Source organism: Trichechus manatus, unplaced genomic scaffold (genome assembly GCF_000243295.1).
Source record: "Trichechus manatus latirostris isolate Lorelei unplaced genomic scaffold, TriManLat1.0 scaffold00014, whole genome shotgun sequence".
In the NCBI taxonomy this organism is placed as follows: Eukaryota; Metazoa; Chordata; class Mammalia; order Sirenia; family Trichechidae; genus Trichechus; species Trichechus manatus.
The window spans coordinates 10,469,783-10,493,951 of NW_004443950.1; the positions used below are offsets into that span (position 1 = coordinate 10,469,783).

The following is a 24,169-nucleotide window of genomic DNA, read 5'->3' on the forward strand; positions in this document are numbered from 1 at the left end:
TCTTAGCTGGAAAGGTCTAACTCTCCAGAGAGCACTCCAGGAGAGTGACATTTATCCTCTACTGGGCCCTCACTTGGGTATCCCAGTTAGAAAATAAAATACACACTAGCCCACCTCCAGCAGAGGGGAGAGGGGCTGTGAGTGACCCCATCTGGCAGCCCAGGCCCTCAGCTCTGTCTCTGGTCAAGCTTCCTGACCTTTAGCCCATGGCCCTGGTAGCAGCAGGAGACTGGAGCTGCACGACCCCCTCCTTGCTCCTCCAGAGCCATCCTCTGCCAAGCAGGATGGGGCAGAGGGCCCACCCTTCTCGGATTATCTGTGGAACCATCAGCCTGTGCTGGGCTGGCTTCTGAGCTTCTTTCTTTCTCCTTCTTCTGCACCCTGAAGGGGGAATAGCGCTGCTGACTGTGGAATAAAATGCTGCCTCTGTTTGGGAGACAAAGAACAGAGTAGCTCCTCCAGGTCAGCTGTCTCTCCTGGCTGGCTGGCCCCTGGCCTCCCCCCAGGCCCCATGCGGAGGCAAGGCTGGGGGCTAGGGGACGTCTGGGGCTAGGCTGGGAGCCTCTGCCTACTCCCGGGGCTGCACATGTTTTCACTGGAGCTTAAAGGAATATTTTACCTTAAAAACCCCCAATGCTTCCCTACTCTGGAAGATGTTAATCTGCTGGGGGGGTGGGGATGGAGGTTTGCTGTGACTGGGGAGGCAGCCTGGCCTATGTGTGCGTACTAGAGTGAGTGAGGGCACGTGTGTGAAAGTATGTGTGAGAACATGTGTGTGCTAACTAGAGTGTATGAGAGCATGCATAAAAGTATGTGTTGTTTGTTGTCGTCAAGTCAATGCCTACTCGTGGTGACCCCATGTGTGCAGAGGAGAACTGCTCTGCAGGGTTTTCAAGGATGTACCTTTCGGAAACAGATGGCCAGGCCTGTCTTCCGAGGTGCCTCTGGGTGGGTTTGAACCGCCAACCTTTCTGCTAATAGTGGAGCACTTAACCGTTTGCATCACCCAGAGACTCTGAAAGTGTGTGTACTGGGGTTTAAAAGAATGTGTCTACTAGCGCGTGAAAGAACATGTGTGTAAGCATGGGAAGGTATGTGTTCACTAACTAGAGTGTGTGAGAACATCTGTGGGAAATCGTGTGAGAGCATGCGTGAAAGTGCTGTGCTTGTATACGTGTGAGTGCACTCATGAGAATGTGTGACGCTGTGTGTACTAACTAGAGTGTGTAAGAGCATGTGTGGAAGTGTATGTACTAGAATGGGAAGAAAGCATGTGTACTAGTTTGTGATGGAAAGTATGTGAGCAGATGTGAAAGTGTGTATGAGCACTAACTACAGAGTGTACAAAAGCTTTCTACTAGGGTTTGAGGATGTGTGTACTGAAGTATAAACGTATGTGAAAGCGTGTGTGCAAAAGCATGTGTGTAACAACTAAACCCGTTGCCGTCCAGTCGATTCCGAGTCATAGCGATCCCACAGGACAGAGTAGAACTGCCCCATAGGTGGATTCGAACTGCTGACCTTTTGGTTAGCAGCCGAGCCTTGGAAACCGTGTATTACCTAGCGTGTGAATATGTGTAAGACCTGTGAATGTGTGCTTGTGTGTATTAACTACAGTGAGAGTGGGCGTGAAAGCATGTGTAGTAGTGTGAAAGAATACGCGTATCAGAGTGTGTGAAAGACACTGTGCGCGAAAGTGTGAGCTCTTGTGAAGGTATGTGTGCACCAGCGTGTGCAGGGCGCAGAAGGCGGCAGAGACCGCGTGGGCGCGTTGGGGTGAAGCGCTTGAGGCTGCAGGGTGGGAGGCCTCGCGTGTGAGTGCACGTGGGCGCGCGCCCGGGCCGGCGCTTGTGCATGAGTGCGCGCGCGCGCGCCACCGCCCCCCGCCGGGGTCGAAGCCAGTTGCCATGGGAACCCGCAGCGGCCGGAGTTAATCATTTCCTGTGGAAAGTGTGCGGGAGGGGCGGGAGCGGGGCGGAGCAGGGCGGACCGAGGAGGAGGCGGCGGCAGCGTGGAGCTGCCACCAGCCGGCGGGCCGGGCCGGGTCGAGCCCCAGGCGCTGAGGCGACGCCGGGATCCTGCCTCCGCCAGGCCGGTGAGTCGGAGGCCCGAGCGGGCTGCGGGCGGGCTGGGCGCTCGGGCTCCACCCGGCCTGCCGTTCGGGGCGCTGTGTCCGGGCTGGCCCTGACCGCGGGACCCCAGTGTCCGGACCCGCTGGGGGCGCGGGGGAGGGCCTGGCCCCGGAGACCTAGCCCTATGCGGTCTTTTGGCGCCATCCAACCTGAGCTGATGATCTTGCCCCGAGCTGGGCACGGGAGCAGCACGTTCCCTGGGATCAGAGCAGCCTCGGGACCCCGGTTCCGTTTCCATTGGCCTGGGAGAGCGCGGACCCTACCGTGGAGACAGATGTCAATCAGCGCTGCCCCCCCCCCCTTGAAGGCTGCAGTTTCGGGCCCTCCCACCACGTCCCTTGGGCAATTTGCTTTCCCTCTGGCAGGGCCGGGGTGGGGTGCGCTAGCCCCTGGTTCAGGAAAGAGGGTCTCGGCCGGTGCCCTGCTGGGCAGTGGGTAATCACGCCATTGCCAGCGGCAGGCTAGAGGTCCCAGCAGGGAGGGGAAGCCCAGAAGCCACCCCCTTCAGCCCCTTATTGCGAGTTAGAGCCGAACTCAGGCCTGGTCCTGGGAGATTGTTGAGAGGAAGGTATATTTAATGGTTGCCCCCACCGTGAACACATCTGTCTCAAGGCTGAAGGTTGTGGCCACCTCTGGCCCTTTCCCGTCTCTGGCTTTCCCTCAGCCTAAGGTTGGGGGAGCACCCATCCTTGCCCAGGCTATTCCCCATGCCCTTGATAAGGTAGCCATCTCCTTGGCCAGCGGAGAGTCATTTGCCAGGAATGCAGCCTCAGGATGGGGCCCTGTATTTGCAATGATTGGACCTTAGGATGCAGGGTGCTGAATTCTGCTGTCCTTAAGGCCACAAGGGAGCAGAGAATTTTAAAATCCGGGTTGTCCTGAAAAACCCAGATGTGTGGCTCTGTGCAGGGGAGATCCCAGCCCCTGTACAGCCTCCCTGACCTTCTGCTCGCTCTCCCAGGGTGACCAAGCCCTCCCCGGCAGCAGTCCCTGGGCAGTTGCAAAATCTGTCCCTCAATCATTGAAATGCCCCTGGTCGGGGGTGGGGAGGAGAGAACCTTTGACCCTGCAGCTGTGCTACCTGGCCTAAACCTGGGAAAGTAGGTGTCCCCTTCCTCCAGCTGTCTCCTCTGCATTCACCCACCACTAGAGGGTGGTTACTGAAAAATAAGATTTTTGAACTCCTTGTATATGCCAGTATTGTTCTGAAGACTATATGTGCGTTACCTAATCTTTACACCCTTATAAGATGGAGTTCTTCCCATTTTGCAGATGGGGATAATGAGGCGCAGAGAGGCAAAGTAATTCTCTCAAGGTCACACATCTAGTAAGTGGCAGAGCCAGGTTCTGAACCAGCTTTTGGTCATAACGTCTCCTCCATGTAACCCTCCCTCCCCATCCTGGGTTGGTAGAGGCCCTGGATGCCAGGTGGGTTATGGAATGTCCATGCAAGTGAGAGGAGAGAGGGTGCCTCTTTTGGGCCCAGAACCATCGGCTTATTTGAAATTCCTTGATACTCCTGACTCCCCATGCCCCTCTCGCTGCTAAATTCAGCTGCGTTTTCCTCTTTGGAATCTCGTACACACCCTTCCTCTTTCTTCCTGACATCTTCCTGGCTGCCTACCCGACTTTCCTTCCTGAAAGCCACAGAAATATTGTCTCCTCCTGCCCCTGCCCCTTAGATCTAGCTGATTTCCTTAAACGTCTTCTCCCTGTACCGTGCACTCGACCAGCAGTGCCCTGCACCACCTCACCTTGCAGCAGCTCGGCTCGCAGGTGGAGCCCACCTCTCTCCCTCCTTGCCCACTGGACAGCTGGTCTGCAGTGTTGGTTGTTTGCCCGTGCCAAACAGCCTGGAGAAGAGGACATTTGACCGCTCCCCTTGGTTTCTTCCCTTTCCAGGGGCGGATGATCCAATAGGCAAGGTAAGCGTGCGTGGTGCTTACTTTGCTTACCAGATCATCTGTGGTGAACAATTTCACATTTTTTCACCACATCAAAGATTCTGCTTCTAGGTATGGCTGGCATCTGTCTTTCTCCCAACCCCACAGCACCTTCCTACAGAATCAAAGCCTCTTTTCCAATTTACAATCCTTGGCGGGGCAGATGACCCAGTAAGTAAGGTAAGCACAGGCTTACTTGTGCTTGCTTACTAACCTGTAGTGAACAATTTCACATGGGTTTCATCACATCTCAACACTAGTCCATCTGTTTCCTCAGTGTTGCCAGCCCACATATTTGGATTTGCCTCTGCCCTGTCCTGTGACCCACACTCCTGCCCCTTCCTGGTGACACTGCACCCAGGAGCCTCCTCCTCCAAGTTGTCCCTTCACCTGGAGCCTGGCTATCTGGGGCTCACCTATGCAAACATCAGGTACTAGGTCTTCGTGCCTCCCACCCTGCCCTCTTACTGTCTTCCCCTCTCCATGCTTCCGTCATTCTTGTCCCTCTGTCTACCCAACATGCTCAGATCTCCCCCGTTCTAAAAACCGTGGCTTCTTAATTTATCCTGTCCTTCCCCTGTTAGCCAGACTTCCCGAGAGAGGGAAGTAGCTGCTTCCTCTAGCTCCCACCCCACTGCTGAGCCTTCCCAGGTCTGCCCCCTGCCCTCTTCCATCGACAGGCTCCCTTAAAGAGCCCCCAGGGTCTCTCTGCCTGTCTCAGTTTCCTTCCAGTCTGATGTCCCTGTGGCCTGGTTCACTGGGATCTGGCGTCCTTTCCTTCCCATTCTCTTTCCGATAATTCCAAGGACTCTGCACTTGTTTGCCCTCTGCCACCTCTCCGGTCAGCCTTCTCTGGCTTTCATGCCCTCCCCACCCCAGGAGAGAGCTCTGCCCTCTCCTGGTTCTCTCTCCTCTTGCATACCTTTTGCATGTACTGGTGGCATCAGGGACCCTCATTAGCCTCCCAGCCCTGAGTCTCGACCTCCAGCCCTGATCTCTTCTGAGCCTTTGTGTGTGCTTGTTTCAGGGTGTTCACCCAACAAGCTACTGCAGAGCGCTTGGTGTTGGATGCAGCCCCAGGGTGGGGACTGTGGGGGCTGCAAGGATGAACGGCTGTGGTCCCACCCTGTGCAAGCCCTAGTCTGTCAGAGAAGGTGGACGCCATTCAAATAGATGTCTTCACTGTTTGGTGGAAGGCAGTGGTGGCTTAGTGGTAGAATTCTCACCCTCTATACTGGAGACCTGAGTTTGATTCCTGGCCAGTGCGTCTCAAGCACAGCCACCACCCATCTGTCAGTGGAAGTTTATGTGTTGCTATGATACTGAACAGGTTTCAGCGGAGCTTCCAGACTAAGACAGACTGGGAAGAAGGGCTGGTGATCTGCTTCTGAAAATCAGCCAGTGAAAATCCTGTGGATCACAACAGTCCCATCCACAATCGATCATGGAGATGGCGGAGGACCGGGCAGCGTTTCGCTCCGTTGTACATGGAGTCTCCATAAGTCGGGGGTCCTGACATGAAGGCAGCTAACAACAACAATGACTACACTGCTTGGTAGAGAGGGGCAGTGCAGTAAAGGATGGGGAAAGTGGTTTCTACAGCCCAGGTAGCTCCACTAGGAAGCCCCTCGGGTGCCTCAGACTCAAGTTTAAAACCAAAAGCAAACTCCACATTGCCCCCTCTGAGCTGACTTCCCTTCTGTAAATGGCATCTCTGCTTGGTGGGAGTGTGAGACTGTAGGTCGGTTACCTTAAATGCAGTCAAGACTGCTTTGCACACAGTAGGTGCTCAATAAAGACTTGTGCAGTGAATGCTTGAACTCTGTTCTGTTCTTTTGCTCAGTTCCTAAGAGACCTATGGGCTTTCCTTCCCCAAACAGTGCTCCGCATCCCGTTCCCCATTTTCCCATAACACCAGGTGAGTACCTCCAGCCTCACCTGTATCCTGTTCGGATTGTGAAGGTTTGTTGAAGTATTTATCTCCCTCCCATCTATCAGGAGCTTGGAGGCCATGTCTCGCCTGATCAGAGAGGACCCCTGGCACGTAGTAGACACTTGACAAATAATTATTAAATGAAGAATGAATGAATCTTTGCATCCTAACACCTAGCACAGTGCCTGCCACGTTGTAGACAGAGTGAAGCCTAGCTGAATAGATTAACGAGCTGACTTTAAGAGAATTTGATATCTGTACACCTAATTTAGTAACTGGGCAGCTGAAACTGTCACTGACCACCATCTGAGCCCCTGCTCAGTGAAATGTTGATATTCAGAGCATTAGCTGGTTGGACGACAAAGGAGCTTGAAGCTTATGGGCTACTCACTCCTGCTAATGCAATCAGAAAAGCAGATTGTTTTGAGGGAAAAGGATTAGATTCCTAAAGATTCTGTTGACTTGTGTTTTTTTCACCTGGGGCTGTGACCTGGCATGAAATGTGCCAGGCTCAGGGTGGCAGGGCTGAGACAGGGAGTCTCCACAGTGGGCTGCAGACACACGTGATGGGCTCCTTGCCCCTTCTGTACCTCCTGCTGAGTAAGAACACGACACAAGAAAACCAAACCATTGCGAACGAGTCGATTCTGACTCAGGGCGACCACATGTGTGTCAAAGTAGAACTGCACTCCCTAGGGTTTTCAGTAGCTGATTTTTCAGAAGTAGATCGCCAGGCCTTTCTTCTGAGGTGCTTCTGGGTGGACTCGAACTGCCACCCTTTTGGCAAGCACTTAACTATTTGCGCAACTCAGGAACTCCTACTCAGTAACAAACACCCCTGAAACAGTGACAGGCCCGTTTGGTCTCTCAAGCCGGGTCCTTGGGGGCCATTAGCGTTTTGGGTTCTGGGTGACAGGTGACCCTTCAGGTGGCCTGCCTCCGTCCCGGGATTCCGGCCAGCAGTCATCATGCCCATCTCCCCTGTTCTCCCCACAGGCCATCGAGGCCGCCTGGCGCCCAGAGGAGGCTGCTGAGCCCCGGGCCATGGTCCCATCTCGCAGGACGTGGAACCTGGGAGCCACGCCCTCACTGCGGGGCCTGTGGAGAGTGGGCCGGGCCCCGGAGCCTGAGCCAGGGATGGCCCGCCCCGCCCCAGCCAGCCCAGCCGCCCGCCCTTTCCCGCACACCGGCCCAGGGAGGTTGAGAACTGGTGAGTCCGCATTTTTGAAATGCCTCTTTATTTCCCTTCCTTCCTCCAGATACCAGAGATGAGACTGAGGTTTCTCGCCAGTTCCTAAACTCAGTCAGAGCTGTCAGGTATTACAGGGTAACAGGCAGGCCGAGCACCCGGGCGTGAAGCAGAGCGTCAATCTCTGGGCACTCCTTGGGGCGGGTGCCCCTGTCTGTAAGAAGAAGCCTCGGAAGTCGAGTTAAACTTTAACACAGTCTGTAGAGCAGGAGAAAAACATCCCCAACCGCCACACTATCTCTGACTGAGCCAGGCTGCCACAGACTCCGTTCCCGGTTTCCCTTGGCTGGAGAGCTGGAGAGCTCGTGGTCTCGCTCCGGCATCTGCGTGCCTTGTAAACAAGGTAGGTGAAGTGGCCACCGCAGCGCCCTGCCTGGCGCTGACACTTGATCCCGCCTGGGCTCGTCCCGTGGCTGGTGCGAGGAATAGACTCAGGCCGCTCCGGAGCGCAGCCTGGCGGGGCTGGGATGCCACGCGCTAGGGCTTGGGAGCCAGCCAGGGTGGCTTCCGCAGAAACCTTGGCAACAGGTGGGCAGTGAGGGGGTCCTGGAGTCTGGGCTCCGGCCGCTTCCCTTGGGGAGCTGACCTACCAGCTCGCCTTTCTGGGTCATGTCCCCCGGTGCCACGAACGTCAAGATGTGAGCGACTCCTCTGATACCAGGTGGGGGCGGGATTGTTGGGCTGGAGGGCTGCCCATGACCCTTCTCTGGAGCTAGCTTGGACTTGTGGGAGGAGAAAAGGGTGTCCGGGCAAGGTGCCTTTAGGTGTTTAGGGTAGACTGGAGCCTGTCTGAGCTGGCAGAGTCCCTCCAAACCCCTTGATGTACAGAAGGGGAAACTCCTCTTCAGTCCTCGCCACCCCCAACCCCCCGCCACATTGGAGCTATCGGTGTCACCTGAGTGGGATGTCTTCCAAGCTATCTCTGCACGGGGCTGCTTCTGTGGTTCCCTGGGTATGACCCCAGGGCCCTCTAGGGTGGGGATGTTTGGGCTTTGGGTCAGGTAGCCTCAGTTGTCTGGAAGGGGCTGAAGATGGTCCCCACAGTAAAGGTTGTCCTAAGGATTATATATGTAATATGGATGAGTTTTTCTTTTCTGGTAAAAAAACCAAACAGATCAAACCCCCCAAACCAGAACCATGTTCCCTTGGAAAACTTAAAATTCACAGAAAAGTATAAAGAAGAAAATAAAAATCCCCTAAAAGCCTGTCAGTGAATATTTTATAGAGCTCCTTCCAGTCCGTTGTGTGTATTCATGTAGATCTAGTAACCGAGTATTATGAGAATCATATGACTTTTATCCATTTAAAAAATTTTTCCATTTAAAAAATTTAAGACGAGGGTCAAATGAGATCCTGTGTGTGAAATGCCAAGTGTAGTGCCTGCCACGGGGGAGACGCTCAGCATTTCGCTGCCCCGGGGGGGCCCTTCGACCCCACCACTCCTCTTGTGAGCCCTGAGGGTCGGTTTGCATGTGGGATTTGAATACTGGCTCCGTGTGACCCCCGGGCACATTATTCTGGGTTCCCGGTTCCTAGCATGTCAGACGGGGAGAATGCTCCCCACCCGTTGGGGTGGTTGTGAAGAGCTGATGGCAATCGTGGCCCTAAAGACTGTCCTTGTGGGCACTTTCTGTGCCTGGCTCTGTGTGAGCATTTCATGTGTCTCATCTGTTTAATCCTCGCATCAGGGCTGTGAAGTTGGTTGTTATCTCTGTTTTGATGAGGAAACAGGGTCAAGGAGAGTGAAAAGGAGTGGAAAGCACTTGGCCTGGGGACTTATGTCCCAGGGTGGTGGCTCTGAAACTTGTGAGAGGTGAGCCCCTCCCCCACCTCCCCCTGCTCTACAGGCCGAGCTGGGGCTGCCTGGGCTGTGCCTGCAGTGGGGGAGGTGGGCAGGGTTGGGGGCATTGAAGCCACAGTCAGCGCGCCCCCTTTCCCCCCCAGTCAGGTGAGGGAGGCAATGTGTCGGAGGCACGTGGGTATGTGCTTCAGCTGATCCCGAATATGCTTTTGGAGACTGTGGGGACCAGGCCACCCAGTGTGGGCTGAATGAAGGCAGGGAAGAAATTGCCACCTAGAGGTGGCCTGGGAAATAAAGCGGAGGCGGCGCACCTCCCGGAAGCTTTGCTCAGCCAGGTTGGCGTTGGCTCCCTCTGCTGCTCTCTCTGTTGTTGTTAGATGCTGTCGAGTTGATACCGACTCATAGCGACGTCATGTGACAGAGAGAACTACTCCATAGGGTTTTCTAGGTTGTGATCTTTACAGAAGCAGATTGCCAGGTCTTTCTCCCGCAGAGCCGCTGGGTGGGTTCAAACCACCAACCTTTTAGTTAGCAGCCAGGCGCTTAACCATTGCACCTCTAGAGGGTGCTAGTGAGCAGGTGCCAGCTCCTAAGCGGCTGTGGGGGTGAGGGGAGTCCTCCTGCAGGGAATCTTTAGGGAAGAAGGGAGCAAAGCCCCTGCCCAAGCCAGCCCTTCCCCTCTGCTCAGGGTGAGCAGGCGTGTGAGAGGGTGTGTATCCCGCCTGGCCACACCTGGGCCAGTCTGTGGGGGGGGGAAGGGGGCGGGTGAAAGCTGAGCTCAGCTGTGGCCCTGGCCAGTGGTCCGTGCCCGTGGTCTGCGTGTCTCACCTTACTCTCTGTCCCGGGACAGGGCGTGGAAAAGATACCCCGGCCGGCTGTGACGAGGACTCCAGTGCCCGAAGTGCTGCTCGCCCTGCCCTAGCTCAGTGCCGAGCCCTCAGTGTGGACTGGGCTGGCCCTGGGAGCCCCCACAGGCTGTACCTGGCCGTGCAGGTAAGCCCTGGGGCCTCGTGAAACGCGCAGGGGTGGAGCCGAGTGGGTCTTGGCCCTCCGAGCTTCAGTGGCTGGGTCCCCGACAGACTCCTCCGGGGAGGGCGCACGGAGGGAGAGTGTGGACCTGCCTCACGCCTCTTTGCCAAGCTCCTTGCAGCGCATGCACCCGGGAGCCTGCACCATGGAGCAATTTGCTTTATTATCTCAGGGAGTATCTCAAGGGAGGTGACAGGCTTTTCAGCCACACCCTGGCTGAGGTGTGACGGGGAAGTGTGGAACCTTCGCTGAGAAGATGTTGGAGAAGGAGATTGGGTTTGGAGTCTCTGTTCATTCGCACTCGGGCATGTGGTCCTGAGTCTGTGGCAGAATCACTTGTATTCCCTCGTTTTAAGTGAGAATCCAATGCTAGACAGGGGGTTTCACCAAAACGTGGGTGCTCTTTTCCCTTGCAGTTATCACCAAGTGATTTTAAAAAGACAAACTTTACATAGATGTGTATATATATGCAAATATGTATGTATTTTTATAGAAAATATACATAGAATATTGTTTGTAGAAATTGTACATAATGATGACAGAAATAATAACTACTATTTATTGAATGCTTACTGGGCCTGTGGCCCTCTATGCAGGATCTATCTTCATACCAGTCTCGAAACACTGTTGTTATCTGAGAGTTATATATGAGGCCATGGAGGATGAGAGGTTAAGTAACTTGCTGCTGGTCACAAGGCAAGCTGGGATGTGAACCACTAAACGTGACTAGCTTTACATGGTGTAAAGAATTCACACAGGCAGAGATGTGACACCTAGAAACAGAATGCTTCCTGTAGTAGAATCTCTGAAACATCTGCTCTGAAGAGTTTGGTCTTTTTCTATTCAGACCTCTTTTATTCTTATAACCTGTTGCCATTGAGTCGACCCTATAGGACAGAGTAGAACTGCCCCATAGTGTTTCCAAGGAACGGCTGGTGGATTTGAACTGCCGATCTTTTGGTAAGCAGCTGAGTTCTTAACCACTGAGCCACCAGGGCTTCTTTCATTTCTATACAACCACCTAATTATATTTATTTGTACAATTTTTATGATTTATTTTTATATACTATTCCACAGCTAGGTCTTTCCCTCGGCAGTAAATCTTGGTGATGCTTTGATGCATGTCGGTATATAGAGACCTGTCTGATTCTTTTTAAACAGTTACATAACATGCTACTGCAGGTTTTATTGTAAATGATCTACCAGATTCTCTGTATAGTTTCTGACTGCAGTGAACCTCCTTAAATATCTGTGCACTCATGCAACCACAGCTTTGAGTATTTGCAGGGCATTATATTCTAAAAGAAGAATCACTGGGTTAGAGGCTCTGCATGTTTTCAATTAACTCATTCAACAGATATTTATGAAGTGCCTACTCTGTGCTGTGCTAGGTGCTGGGATACGGTAAAGAACAGAAATAGACCTTACAGTCTACAGGAGGCGCCAGAGAGTAATCAGATAATCATGAACGTATAAATACAAACTGTGGCAGGGCCATAGGTACAGTGACAGAGAGGGAAGTACCAGAGTTACCTGGGGGGTGTTGCCAAGCCCCCTTCCAGAAAGGCTGGGCATGAGAGGGAGTATCCACTGTTCCCTCACACTCTCGTGAAGTCCACATAAACAGACCCTGCCCTTTCTAGAAGCCACATTTGCACAGAGCATTGAAGGGACAAGTGCAGACGGAGGGCAGGGACAGAGCGTTGGGAGCATGCATGCCCTTTGAGCATGACCTCTCTGGTGCAGCAAAAGCCCAGGGCCCTGGGTCACAGTGTGTGACCCCAGCACCTGCTCTGATGTGGGCCCAGAAGTTGATGTTGCTTCAGGGCCCATCTTATGCTTCAGGGTGTTTCTCAGCCCTTCTCATGTGGTTTACCTGAAAACAAAACCAAACAGTCCTTTTTGATCTGTAAGGTCGGCGAGAAAAGCAGGTCTGGTGAGAGAACAGTTAAAGAAACTAGAGAATCCGTTGCACGTTTTCTCTGGCTGGAGCCAGTGGTAGTTAAATCGGGAGGAGGCAGTCAGGAACCCGCAGCCTCAAGTTGGGTGGTGTCTCTGTTCTTCAGTTTTGATTATGGGGTGTTTGGTTGTGGTGGCAGCCAAGCTCTGGGATCAGCAGATCTACAGAGGATCTCTGAGAAGCTCCCGCCACCTCCCAGTCTCCATGCTCCTGTCCTTCTTAACCTCACTCGGCAAAGCGAGGTTATGTTTACGATGGTTCAGGGACGTAGCTGTGGGGCCGAATTAGGGTCGTGAACATTATTCCTGAGCACAGTGAGGAGACCTGCTAGGTTTGGTGCCTCTCGTCAAGCAGTTAAAATCTGAGAGGCTCCCTACAGAGGCCCTGAAGAAATTACCAGCCCCCATGTGAGCCTGTCTGCCCTTCCTGTGTGGCTTGGCCACTAGGCCAGAAATAGTGTAACCTTTGCTCTGGTCGGCAGATGGAAACTTCCAGCTGCTGCCGTTGGCTGCCACCACTGACAAGCCTGCTCGTGATGGTGTGGCAGTTGGTCCGAAGGATGGGGACAAAATAAAGTCAGTAGGAGTTTTCCTAAAAATGAGAGGTATACTCACCATCCTCCCTCTTCAAGTAGAACATGGGGTCGAGAGAGGGAGGGAGTGGGTTGTGAGCTAACTGGCCACTTTCTTTTTCTTTTCAACGTTGCTTTCCTCTTCTTTTCAATTCTCTTTATTGGCTTTTCTGATCATAAAATAAAAAATTTGAAGGTTACAGAAATAATATAATGATGGTGTTATTGTCAGGTGCTGTCGAGTCAATTTCAAATCATAGCGACCCCGTGTGACAGAGTAGAACTGCCCCACAGGGTTTTCTTGGCTGTAATCTTTACAGGAGCAATTTACCAGGTCTTTCTTCAGTGGAACCACTGGGTGGGTTCAAAATACCAACCTTTTTTTTTTTTTTTTTTAAATAATGTCTTATTATGTTTTTGTTGAAGGTTTGCATAGCAGTTTAGGTTCCCATTCAATAATTTCTACACAAATTGTTCAGTAACATTGGTTACATTCTTTGTAATGTGTGAGCATTCTCATTATTTCTGTTCTGGTTGTTCTGTTGCTGTTAATCTAGTTTCCCTGGCCCCTTACATTCTCATCTTTGGTTTTTTGTTTGTTTGTTTTTTTGTGCTTTAGGTGAAAGTTTACAGAACAAATTAGTTTCTCATTAAACAATTAATACACAAATTGTTTTGTGACATTGGTTGCCAACCCACGATGTGCAAACTGCCAGCCTTTTGATTAGCAGCCAAGCACTTAACTGTTGTGCCACCACAGCTCCTTAATATAATGACAATGGCTACCTTATATTGAGTTCTTACTATGTGCTTTGGAGCCCTGGTGGCACAATAGTTAGGCACTCAACTGCTAACCGAAAGGTCAGCGGTTTAAACCCACCCAGTGGCTCTGAGAGAGAAAAGACCTGGTGCTCTGCTCCCATAAAGATTACAGTCTAGGAAATCCTATGGGACTGTTCTGCTCTGTCCTGTAGGGTCACTGTGAGTCTGAATTGACTGGACGGCACACAACAACAACTCTGTGTCCGACACTTCTGAATACTTTGCTTAAGTTGCCTCAGTTACTCTCACACAAGCTGTGTGAGGCGGGTGCTGCTATTATTGCTTCTATTTTAAGAACAAGGAGAGTGAAGCTTCAGGGAAAGTAGTAACTTGCCCAGAGTCACAGAGCTTCCATTAGGTAGAGCCCGATTTCACATCCAGGCTTTCCTGAGTCTAGACTCTGGGCATTTTTTAAACATAACATTTGCCTTTTTGTTTTGAATGCAGAAGGCACAAAGACACACAAAAACCTGTGTGCTATCGCTCTTCTCGGATAATCTCTGTTGACTTTAAAAAAGGAAAAAAAAAAAAACCTGTAGATTTTCATAAGGTTAAGAAGTTCAAACTCCAAAAAGTTCGAATGTTATGTCAAATGAAATGTAAACGCCTCCTTTCCCCTTTTCCCATATTTTCTCAGTTGTTATTCCCCCAAAAGCCTATATAACGCCTGTTTCTACTCTCAGCCAACACACTGTCATCCTGACCTTCCAGACAGAGCCACTGTCTCTATAGGGTCTTCAGATTCTTCCTATGCCTATTTTATTTTTATCATCCTCAAATGGAATCACACTTTTCATGTGGTTCCGCTGCTTGCTTTGGATGCTGCTTGCTTTGGATGTCTTTCTGTGTGAGCTGCAGACATTTTTCTCCAGAAGAAACGCCTCTTTCTAGCCCCCTCCTTGTGGCCCCTGCCTGTCCACTGTCTGCTCTGCCTCTCCCTCCTTTGCCTCTGCCCCTTCCATTCCAAGAGAGGGGAGTCTTGTGACCCCTCCCAACCGCAACACTCACCCTTTCTGGACTTGGATGGACTTGTGCCACATCCTCTTCAGCAGTTCTTGCCGTCTGGAAGTGAGGGGAGGCATGGGTGGGTGGCGGCAGCTGACATCATGGGGAAAGTTGCCCTGAGGCTGATGTGCGCATGGTGGGGCTGGACAGCTGCCCGTGAATAATGAGGCTGTGGGCCAGAAGCAGAGTGGCTGCTGCTATGGTGACTTATACCCCATGGAGCCCACAGGGACGGCCAAGTGAGTGTCATCTGAGGATTTCTAAGTGCCCAAGAATCTTCTTTGCTGGTGAAGAGGGCCGGCCACTGAGGGGCGCCAGGAGCATGTACTGCCACTGACTTGCTAAGACTCTGGGCACATTTTCTTCTGGTCTCCGTGCCTCATGGTCCCCATCCATACAGTGAGGGATGGGCCCCCCGTGGATCCTCAACAGCTCCAGGGCACACCACCTTCAGGCCTGAAGGGTCCCCTCCTCACTACAGTCCGCTTCACGTGAGGATTCTGGTTGTGTCTTGGCAGCAGGGCCTGCAGGACAAGGGGTGCCAGAGCAAGAGTCAGGGGACCAAAGAAGAGAAGCTCCTGAAGAGGCAGGCGCCGGCCCCCAGGCGGGACCGGGAGGCCCCGGAAGCTGGTGCCACCATGAATGTAGAGAAAACAGGTAAAGGAGGCCTGCCCACCAACCCAGAACCACCCTGGCTAAGCTAGCACAGGAGGGGAGGCTCGTCTGGAGTCTGAGCTGTCCCCACACACTGTCTTCCTCACCTTCCCACAGCCCGGCCACGAGTAGGCCTGGCCCCGCCACGCTGGTTACCTTGAGACAAAGCCTTGGAGACCCCAGCCTGCCCTGCCCCTCATTCCAGGGACAGTGATGTGTAACCCCCCTATCCTTTGCCACCTCCTCCCAAGGCCACTAGGGGCCCCACCCAGTGATAGAGGCTTTGGCCAGCATGGGCTGAGATTGGGTTTCCCTGCTTTTTGTCTTCTCCCTGGTGCCCGTCAAAAGCAGAGCGAGGGTGGCAGCCTCAAAGACGCCAGCACCTGCACAGAGAGGCCCAACTCCCTCCCCCTTGTATTCCATCTGCTTTTGGGGCCTGGAGGGCTCCTAGGACAGGGCTTTTGCTCTACTGCCTTGATGCTGAGAAAAAGGAGTTGTTGGCTCCCTCTTCTAGGGCAAGGCCCCGTGGTGTGTGTCTGGAGGCTGACTGGCTCTGAAGGGTTGAGCACCGGCCCCTTCCTCTTCCGGTCAGTGCTGGGTTCCCCAGAGGGAGGTCTGAGTCCAGCGGTAATTGGAGAGAACATTCTCAAAGAGCCTGAGGGGAAGGCCAGAAGTGTGTGGAGAAAAAACCACTGGATCTTTCTTTTGTTTTCCTCCACCTGTCACTAAAGGTTAATTGTGTGTCTGAACTTGCCCACTTGGAAGGAGTTACTCCCTTCTCTAAGGTGGTACCAGAGCTGGGGCCTCCTGCCTGGGCCTGGGCGCTGGGGTCTGACCAAGGTGTGGGCAGACAGGCTTTTGGAGGGAGGGCATCCTCCGACCAATCAGATGGCTCTCCTGATAGGGCAGCAGAATGGAAAGGCCAATTACAACTAAGGGCTGAGGGCTGACGTTTGTCGGTTGGGTGAGGGCTAGGCTTACATTTCTCCAAGCCCCAAGTCCCCTTGAGGGGCACCACTCCAGGGCAGGGTCTCTGGACAGATTCTCTTCTGAAAACTTGCACTGGAAACTGACCTACCAAGAGGCCCTGTCAACCAAGAGTCCTGTTCAGTCCCTCACCCCAAGTGCCCTTTTGACCTCACCTCCCCCCTCCGACCTCACTTTGCTTCTTCAAGATCATTCCTCCCGCAGCAAGCGCTCTCCAGGCCCCCTTTCCACTCCCTTCCTAGCACCCACCCGCAACACCGGTGGTGCTGAGTCGAGAAGAACCCCGCTGGGAGTGGGGTCTGGGTGTTTCAGAACCTGAGGTATGAGCAATGGGCTGGCCAAGAAGGGTGAGCTGATGTCTGGCGTCAGCCCCCGGCCTGTTGGTAGCCATCACTCCCACCTGCACATCGCTAAGGGCTCCTTGCTTCTTCCTCAGTGTCACCTCTTTGGGAAGGACTGCTGCCTCCAATTCACAAAGGAAGACCCTGTGCCCACCCCCACCCACCTCTCTTAAGCGGCAGTGCCGGCTCTTGGGACCTGGCTGCGTGTTCCCTACCATGCCCAGCAGTCTATAAAGGGCTGAGGGAAGGGCAGGTCACACACAGGTCACGTACTGCTCACGGCAGTCCCGTGTGCCTGCCTGGAAGCTCCCTTCTGCCCTCGCTGTCTCTAGAACAGAGAGCAGAGAGCAGAAGCCCGGCCAAATGTGTGTGCGAGAGAGCATGCACTGTGTCACGTGCAGGCCACACAGCCAGGGCCACTTGTTAAATCGTGGCGCTGACCAGTAACTGCCCTGCTTCAGCTCTCTGGAGGGTCTCTCTTCGAAGCCACCTGGCCCAAGGGGTTGGAAAGAGGGGGAGAGGCCCCACGTGTGTGTTCCACCCTGTGCCTCTCACCATCTGAACCCTCTTGGGCAGTGCTGAGTTTTCTCCCAGCCTGGAAGCTGCCAGCAAGTGTGTGACTTCGGGGACAGTTGGCTTCATTCACAGTGTCTGGGAGCCCCCTTTTCCAGCCTGCACAGGGCTGCGAGTCCTGGGGACCCAGTGTGGAGACGCTCAGAAGCCCTGGTGCAGCTCTGAGGTAGAGTGGGAAGGCGCGTGGGCTCCCAAGATACTGCTCATCCACACCTCCTCCTGCCTTTCCAGCTCTGGCCAGGACCCTCTGTGGGCTGCCTGAGGGCAGGAGGCAAAATCTCCACAGTTCTTCCTTCTCCTTTGCCCTGCTCTCTTCCTCCCAAACACCTTGCCAGCTTCCCCCTGCAGGAACTGTGGCCTTCTTGGTACCCTTGAAGCAAGCATCCCAGGCCCCGTCAGCCAGTCACAGGCCTTGATTCTGTGTCTCTGTCCTTCCATCCGTCTCTCTCTCCTTGCTCCTGGTGTCAGGACAGTGGAAGGCTGTGGAGGAGGACTCCTTAGGCTGAGGCCTCGCCCACCTCGGTATTTACAACTCTTTCCTGCTGTGTGGTCTGCTGAGTGCAGCATCGGCTCGGCTTGGAACTGCCTGGCTGTGTTCTGCGCCTTGTGCTGTGCCTGTCTGTCTGTCCCTGGCACGGGCTCACACTCCCCTTGTTCCCTCTCGGTGTATAGATGACCACTCCTGGCAGGGGACATGCTGGGGAAGCCCACTTCTCTCTTCTGTACTCTTGAGAGGGTTTGAGGTGTAGAGAAATCATGCTCCCCCAAGAATAATGTTTTTGGGGTGAGACCCCTTAGAATCCTCCTAAGCTGGCGTCAGGAAGACCTGTCTTTCTCTGCTGCGATCCCTCAGACCTAGGAGCACATGCTGTCAGAGGGATATTCTCTTGAAAGTTGCTTTCCTAAGTCCTGATCCAGACCAAGCCGTGCAGAAGCTGCCTGCTGAAGAGGCTTCCCCCGAGGCGGGCCTGGAGGCCGCGCTACCTGCTGCAGCTGCTGCCCGGCCCTCTGGCTCCTCTGGCCCCTGCTCGCATTCCCTCCCTGTCCTGCCATGATGGTCCCCACCTCTGCCAGGTGGGACCTCCTCTGCTGACCGGCCGCTACTTTGCTCGTAGGTGGGCGGCTCTTTGGCAGCAGGAAGTGCTCAAGTCTGTCGGGGCCGCCGGGCACAGCCCCTGTGGTGCACAGGATGGTGGAGGCCATGTCACAGCTTCAGGAAGAGAAAGCCCAGCTACAGGAGGAGCTGGCGGCCCTACGGGAGAAGCTGGCCCTCCGTGACGGTGACCAGCAAACCGTGACCACTCAGCTACACAACCAGGTACCTGGGGAGGCTGGGATAGGCAGAGGCCACTGCCCACCGTGGAGCAGGTCCGAGGACACCGCTTGGGGCATCTGGAACCCACCAGGCCACTGGCATAATAGACAGATGGGGTCTCCTCTCCTGCCTTCGGGAATGCTCTAGAGGGTGAGGTGGCAAGACTCCGGTGCCAGGCTTCCTCGTCCTGGCCATCCTCTGCCCCACCTCTCATGATTACCGGGGACCAGGATCTCCTTCTCCAGGAAGAGATGTGGCTGCATCTGGAGTTGTGAGTGGGGCAGGAAGGGGCAGGTGCTTCCCACCCTGAGACCCACCCTGAGCCTGCCCCATCTGCTGTGGCGCACCAGACTGGGCAGCCTGAGTGGACAGAACTCATTGCAAAAAGTTACCCCACAGGAAACTGGCAAGAAGTGAGAACTCGACTTCTCATTCAAGGTGGAGGAGTCAGGAGAGGCTGGTGTGTGTGTGTGTGGGGTTGGAGTCTCTCAAACGGCTGGGAGCCAGGGAGGCTGGAGGTCCATGCTGGTGTGCATCATCCCCTTCGGTGGCTGACCAGGAGGACAGTCGGGGTCCCTTGGCCCTCTGCATGCCCCATGGGGCACCGTTGGCCTCCGCTTCTGTGTGGCCACTTCACTCTTTTCCGTCTGCATCTTCACTCAGGCCCTTTCCTGGGGCTCAGCTCCCCACACTCATCATCAGTGGCCACCTCTTAGGGCTGTGTCTGACCCTCCCCCCTTTCTCAGGGTCCCCATCCCTGTAGCATCATCCCCACATCGGGTACAATGCCCTGGCCCCGCTATGGCCCATGAGCTCTGGCCCAGGGCTCTCTTTTGAAAGCTTTACCTATCAGTAGGGCGCGTTCTTTCTCCATCCCAAGGAAAGAGCTTCCCCAGACTTATGGGCCTTCTGCTTGATGAAATATCACCGAATTCTGGGACTTGTTCACAACTCAAGGGGGCAGCAAAGTGTGTTTATGCACTTTTTTAATGCAGCATATTTTCCAGCTACAGATGTGCCCTCTTTTCTGAGAATTACCTGAGCACCCACCCCTGGCCTAGTGGGCTGGGTCTCCTTAGTGCATCTGTGCTCCGTCTCCTTCTTAGCTACACTTATCACATTGCTTGACTGTCTCCAGGCCTGTCTACCCACTAACTGGGGGCTTCTCAAGGCAGGGTGGGTTACAACCATCTTTGTACCCCTGTTGCCTACCTTGGTGTCTGTCTGCCTTCCAGATGTTTGCTCAGTGACTCATATGTGCTGGGCATCGAGCCCAGGGGAACAGGCATGTCACTGCCCTTGTGGCGGCTCTAGTCTGGGGGAAGGCGGACACTTGTTCCATGCACTCGTGTGACGCTGGAGGAGTAACAGGGCTCTGATGGAGGGGCAGACAGGGCCGTGAGGGCTTGTCTGAGGGGACTTTGACCTTGTCGGGGAGGTCAGGGATGGCCTCCCTGAGAAAGTGACCCTGGAGCTGAGATCTGGCACAGAGCAGAGGGAAGTATGCTCTCTGAGCTGAAGGAACAGCCGGTGCAAAGGAACCGTGGCAGGAGGAGCAGGAGGAGCACCTAAACCCAAACCAAACCAGTTGCCATCGAGTCGATTCCAGCTCATAGCAACCCTATAGGACAGAACAGAACTGCCTCATAGTGTTTCCAAGGCTATAAATCTTTACGGTCGTAGACTGCCTTATCTTTCTCCCATGGAGCGGCTAGTAGGTTCAAACTGCGGACCTTTCGGTTGGCAGCTGAGCGCTTAACCACTGCGCCACCAGGGCTCCTCAAGATGAGTAAAGGGTGGGGCAAAGGCCTGTGTGACTGGAGCGTGGCATGAGGGGAGGGGTGGGGAGATGAGTCTGGAGGGGCCAGCAGGGCCAGACTGAGCAGGGCCTGGGGGGCAGAGGTGTGGCCGGGCTGGGACACTGGCCAGGTGAACTCAGGTGGAGGTGAGGCAGGTGGAGGGCAAGTTGAGAAATGGGAAGTGGGCCTTGGAAAGCCGTCACCATAGCCTGTCAGTGTGGCTTGCTGCCTCCGCAGACTCTTCCAAGTCAAAGACTTAGCTTAAACAGTGTTAGAAAAGCTTCGCATTGGGGAAAATGCTCCACTTCCGAGGGGCACTTGGGCTTGTAGGCCCTGTTGGGGAATTTTTACTGCACCCAGTGAGCAGTGGGAAGCCAATGAAAGAACTGGGGTGGAGGGCGACATGATTAGAGTTGCCTTTTGAGAAAGATGCTCTGCTTGTAAGGGTGCGGGGAGGCCTGGAGCCAGTGGGGCACCCGTGTCAGATGTGCAAGCCAGACCAGCTCTTGGGGGCTGTGGGCTTGGCCAGGGCCCACCCTGCAGGACACACGTCTGGCCCATGCGAGAGCTCCCAGCAGCTCTTCCTGCCCTCTCCTTCCCAGCTTAGGCTGTCTGGCACTTTCAGCACTTCACTTTCTAAACAAGTTTTTTTTTAATAACAGCTTTATTGAGATATTCACATACCATAAAAATTTACCCCTTTACGGCATACACTTCAATGGTTTTTAGTGTATTCACAGAGTCGTACAATCCATCACTGGTAATTGTAGAACATTTTCATCACCCCCAAAGACATCCTGTACCCATTATCAGTCACTTTCCTTTCCCTTCTCTTCCCGTCCCCCCACAACCACTAATCTATTTTCTGTTTCTGTGGATTTGCCTGTTTTAGATACTTTATATAAATGGAATCATACAATAAGTGGCCTTTTGTGACTTAAAACAAGTGCTTAAAAACTATCCTCCTCTTTAATTAGCAAAATCTATTTAAGATGGGAAGTCAAAGGTGAGATACCCCAGTCTTTGTGGGGTCTCTGAGCATCAGCTTTCCAGCCTCATTTGGGAGGACCACCTTCCCTTCCTCAACTCCCCTGGGCAATTTGGGAAATTCAAAAATTCCTGGGTCTTTGTTTGCATTTTGTCCTTGTCCTTTCTGACTGCCAGCTCTCTTCTGAAGGTTCTCAGGGGATGCTCCCGAAGCTCCAGGTCTCTGAGCTGCTCTCTGGAGGGTCCCACCCTATGGAGTCGTGGCCAACCACGTGGGCCTTGGAGCCACAGTGTGTGTTCAAATCATGTCTATGGCACTACTCACTCGCTCTGTGTCCTTGAGCTAGTTAATTACCACTCTGCACCTTAGTTTCCTCATCTGTAAAATGGACATAACAGCAGTACCTGATGAGATGATACAGGGAGTTCTTGGTGTTTCTGCCGCCACCATCATCATTGGGAAGGGCTTTGGATTTAGAATCCCATGGGCAGGATTTAAGTTGTGGCTGTGCAGCTGTAGGAAGTCACTCCCTCTCTGAGCCTTCATTTCCCATTTTCTAAACTGGGGCTAATATTTATTGCTTCATGGTTATTGGACAGCTCAGTTGTGAGACTAGACAGGATGGATGGTAATCTGTAAAGTGCTGTCATGAGCTGTCACTCCTGCGTGCTTTGGGCCCCTGTCAGCCTCCCTGTGGTTTTACACAGACTGACTTTCCTGGTCTTCTGAATGTTGCTTCTCTAAGAAAAGCCCACCGGGGTGCCTTGTTCCCAACTCTCTCCAGACCTGCCTTCTGACTCTGCCTGCTTCCCTGGTTGAGTTTCTTGAAAGGCAGTGTAGTCTAGTGGTTAAGAGTGAGGGTTCTGCAGGGGTCACCTGTGCGTTCAAATCCTAGGTCCACCACTTAGTGGTCAGGTGACCTTCAGCAAGTTTCTTAACCAAGGCTCAATAACCTCTTGGAACCTCGATTTTTCCTCCTATAAAATGGGGATAATAATAGTACCTACCTCACAGGTTTAGGGGATTCAGTGTGATGACCATATGAAGCCCCACACTCTGCCCCACTGGTAAACAAAGGGCTCAGTAAATGGGGCTGCTGTTATCATGTTGAACTTGGTTTTGTGGGGGCTGTGGGAGTGTTTTTAGGCCTCCCCATTGATAAGTGTCAGCTGGAGGGATTTGTATTTGCTAGTAGCCCACCGTGCTTCTTATGGGGAGGCCTTGGTCCAAAAGCGTGCTGTCCTTGGGCACCTGGCTGACCAAGGCACAGAAACTGCTGGTCTTGGTCTGGCGGCAAGAGAGCCTGTGGCTGGTCCAATGACCTGCCCCTACATTGGCAACAACAGCCTGGGCCTCATTCCAGTGGCCTGGGGCTCCCTGCTCCTCTCATGATGTCCTTGGAGCCATGGCGTCAGTGTCCCTGAGCTCCCCCAGTGTTACATGCTGCCCAGACTGCTCCACCCTCACTGCCCCCTGCACCTCAAGACAGAAGGTTAAACATAACTTTTCTCCAGAGGCTGCAGACTGGCAGAATGGCTTTTACTTCAAATGTGTCTTGTTAAATGGCCTGCACTGTAGGCTGTTTAATGATCAAATTAGTTGACAAAATTTAAATCTTAGTAAGTTGCTGTAAGAATCTGGACTTTTGATCATAAGATCGGAAAATGTGGCACCTCTGGGCTGACATACCACATGATACCCACTGCCTGGAGCCAAGTGGCAGCTCCTACCTCTGGCAGAAAAGGGCATCTGTCACCATACCCCAGCCTCCACCTTCCCTCCTGCCAGCCTCGCCCAGAGACCCTGCTCTGCCTGGCCCCTCATACATCCAGCATTCTTTCTACTGGTATTTATAGGATGACAACTATGTGCCAGGCACTGTTCTCAGCCCCTGGGGTGTAAAGCGCTGAACACAACAGACAAAAATCTCTGCTTTCATGGAACTTTCATCCTAGTAATAAAATTTATTATGTGCTGGGCCCTAAATATCATCTCATTTAATCTCACTCAGTCCTCAAGACAACCGATGAGGTAGCCTCTTTGTACAGATGAGGAAACCGAGAGGTACAGAGAGGTTAAGAGACTTGCCCAAGATTCTCAGCTAGCAAGGTGCTGTCTGGATTAGAACTCAGGCAATCTGGCATAAAAATCGATGTTCTCAACAGCTCTTGCTGCCCCTCAGTGGCAGAAGGACTTGAATGTGAAGATTTGGCAGTAGAGGAGGAGTGGGGTAGGCAGGTGCAAGAGAGGCCTGCTCAGCAGGCATGGAGTCAGGAGCCAGGCTGAGGAGGGAGAGTGCACTGAGGGCAAGGTAGGGAGGGTGGTTCCAAAGGGGATGTTCCCCGGAGTTACCCTTCTGGTCTCTGGGCTGTGTTTCCTTGCAGCTCTGGCTCCCAGGCCCTCTCACCTTCCCAGCTCAGCAAAGCTTAGGCCATGCCTCTGGGAGAGCCGTCTTTCCCTCAGAAGATCCTGTCTGCCAGGCTTGGCAGGCGGGAGGGCCGTAATCATCAGATTGTCTGCGTTGATAAGAGCGCATCAGCCCCAGCTCAGGAGCAGACAGCTGAGAAAACACATACCTGAGCAGGGCAGCCCCACCCTCTGCTCAGTCTGCTTCTACCCAAGAACAGAAACGTGGGCTTGTGTCCGCCCAGAGACAGGCCCGGACCCCGCTCCCCTCAACGGGGCAGGGCTGAGGCCCCCTGCACCAGGCCCAAGACCCCGTTTCTCTGTGTAGTGAAACCCCGTCTGGTCCCGTCCCAGTGGCCTCGTAGGGCTTTCTCCTTTGTCCTGGCTGTTTGCGCTCAAGAACGTGCATGTTACCCCTCTGCCATCACCTCACGTTTACTGAGGATCTACTGTGTGCTGGTCACAAGCGAGATGGAGCCTGTCCCTCCCGTCATGGGCTTACAGATGCTAACAGCCAGCGCTGACTCAGCCATGCTGAGCCCGTGAAGGGGGCGCTCCAGGGGCGACAGCCTAGGTCTCCTGAGCGGGTCTCCTGCTGCTGGTCTCCACTGTCTGGTTAGGTTCATGCTCAGGCAGGGCCCACTGCTCTCACTGCTCTGGC

The 24,169-nt window shown here is 53.6% G+C and overlaps 1 protein-coding gene across 3 annotated transcripts in view; it reads left to right on the top strand.

Annotated features, from left to right (window-relative positions):
- The first annotated feature begins 1,929 nt into the window (after positions 1 to 1,929).
- Positions 1,930 to 24,169, top strand: part of KIFC3 (kinesin family member C3) — a 35,591-nt gene continuing 13,351 nt past the window's right edge. The window contains exons 1-3 of one of the 3 annotated variants that reach the window (XM_004371544.1): positions 1,930 to 2,095; positions 7,014 to 7,218; positions 9,909 to 10,051. In XM_004371544.1, coding sequence (XP_004371601.1) covers positions 7,053 to 7,218; positions 9,909 to 10,051 — 309 coding nt within the window. In that variant the 5' untranslated portion in view covers positions 1,930 to 2,095; positions 7,014 to 7,052. Of the gene's footprint in view, positions 2,096 to 7,013; positions 7,219 to 7,555; positions 7,601 to 9,908; positions 10,052 to 14,963; positions 15,103 to 18,115; positions 18,319 to 24,169 lie in introns of those variants that run through there. The other 2 variants (XM_004371546.1, XM_004371545.3) reach the window with 2 other exon arrangements.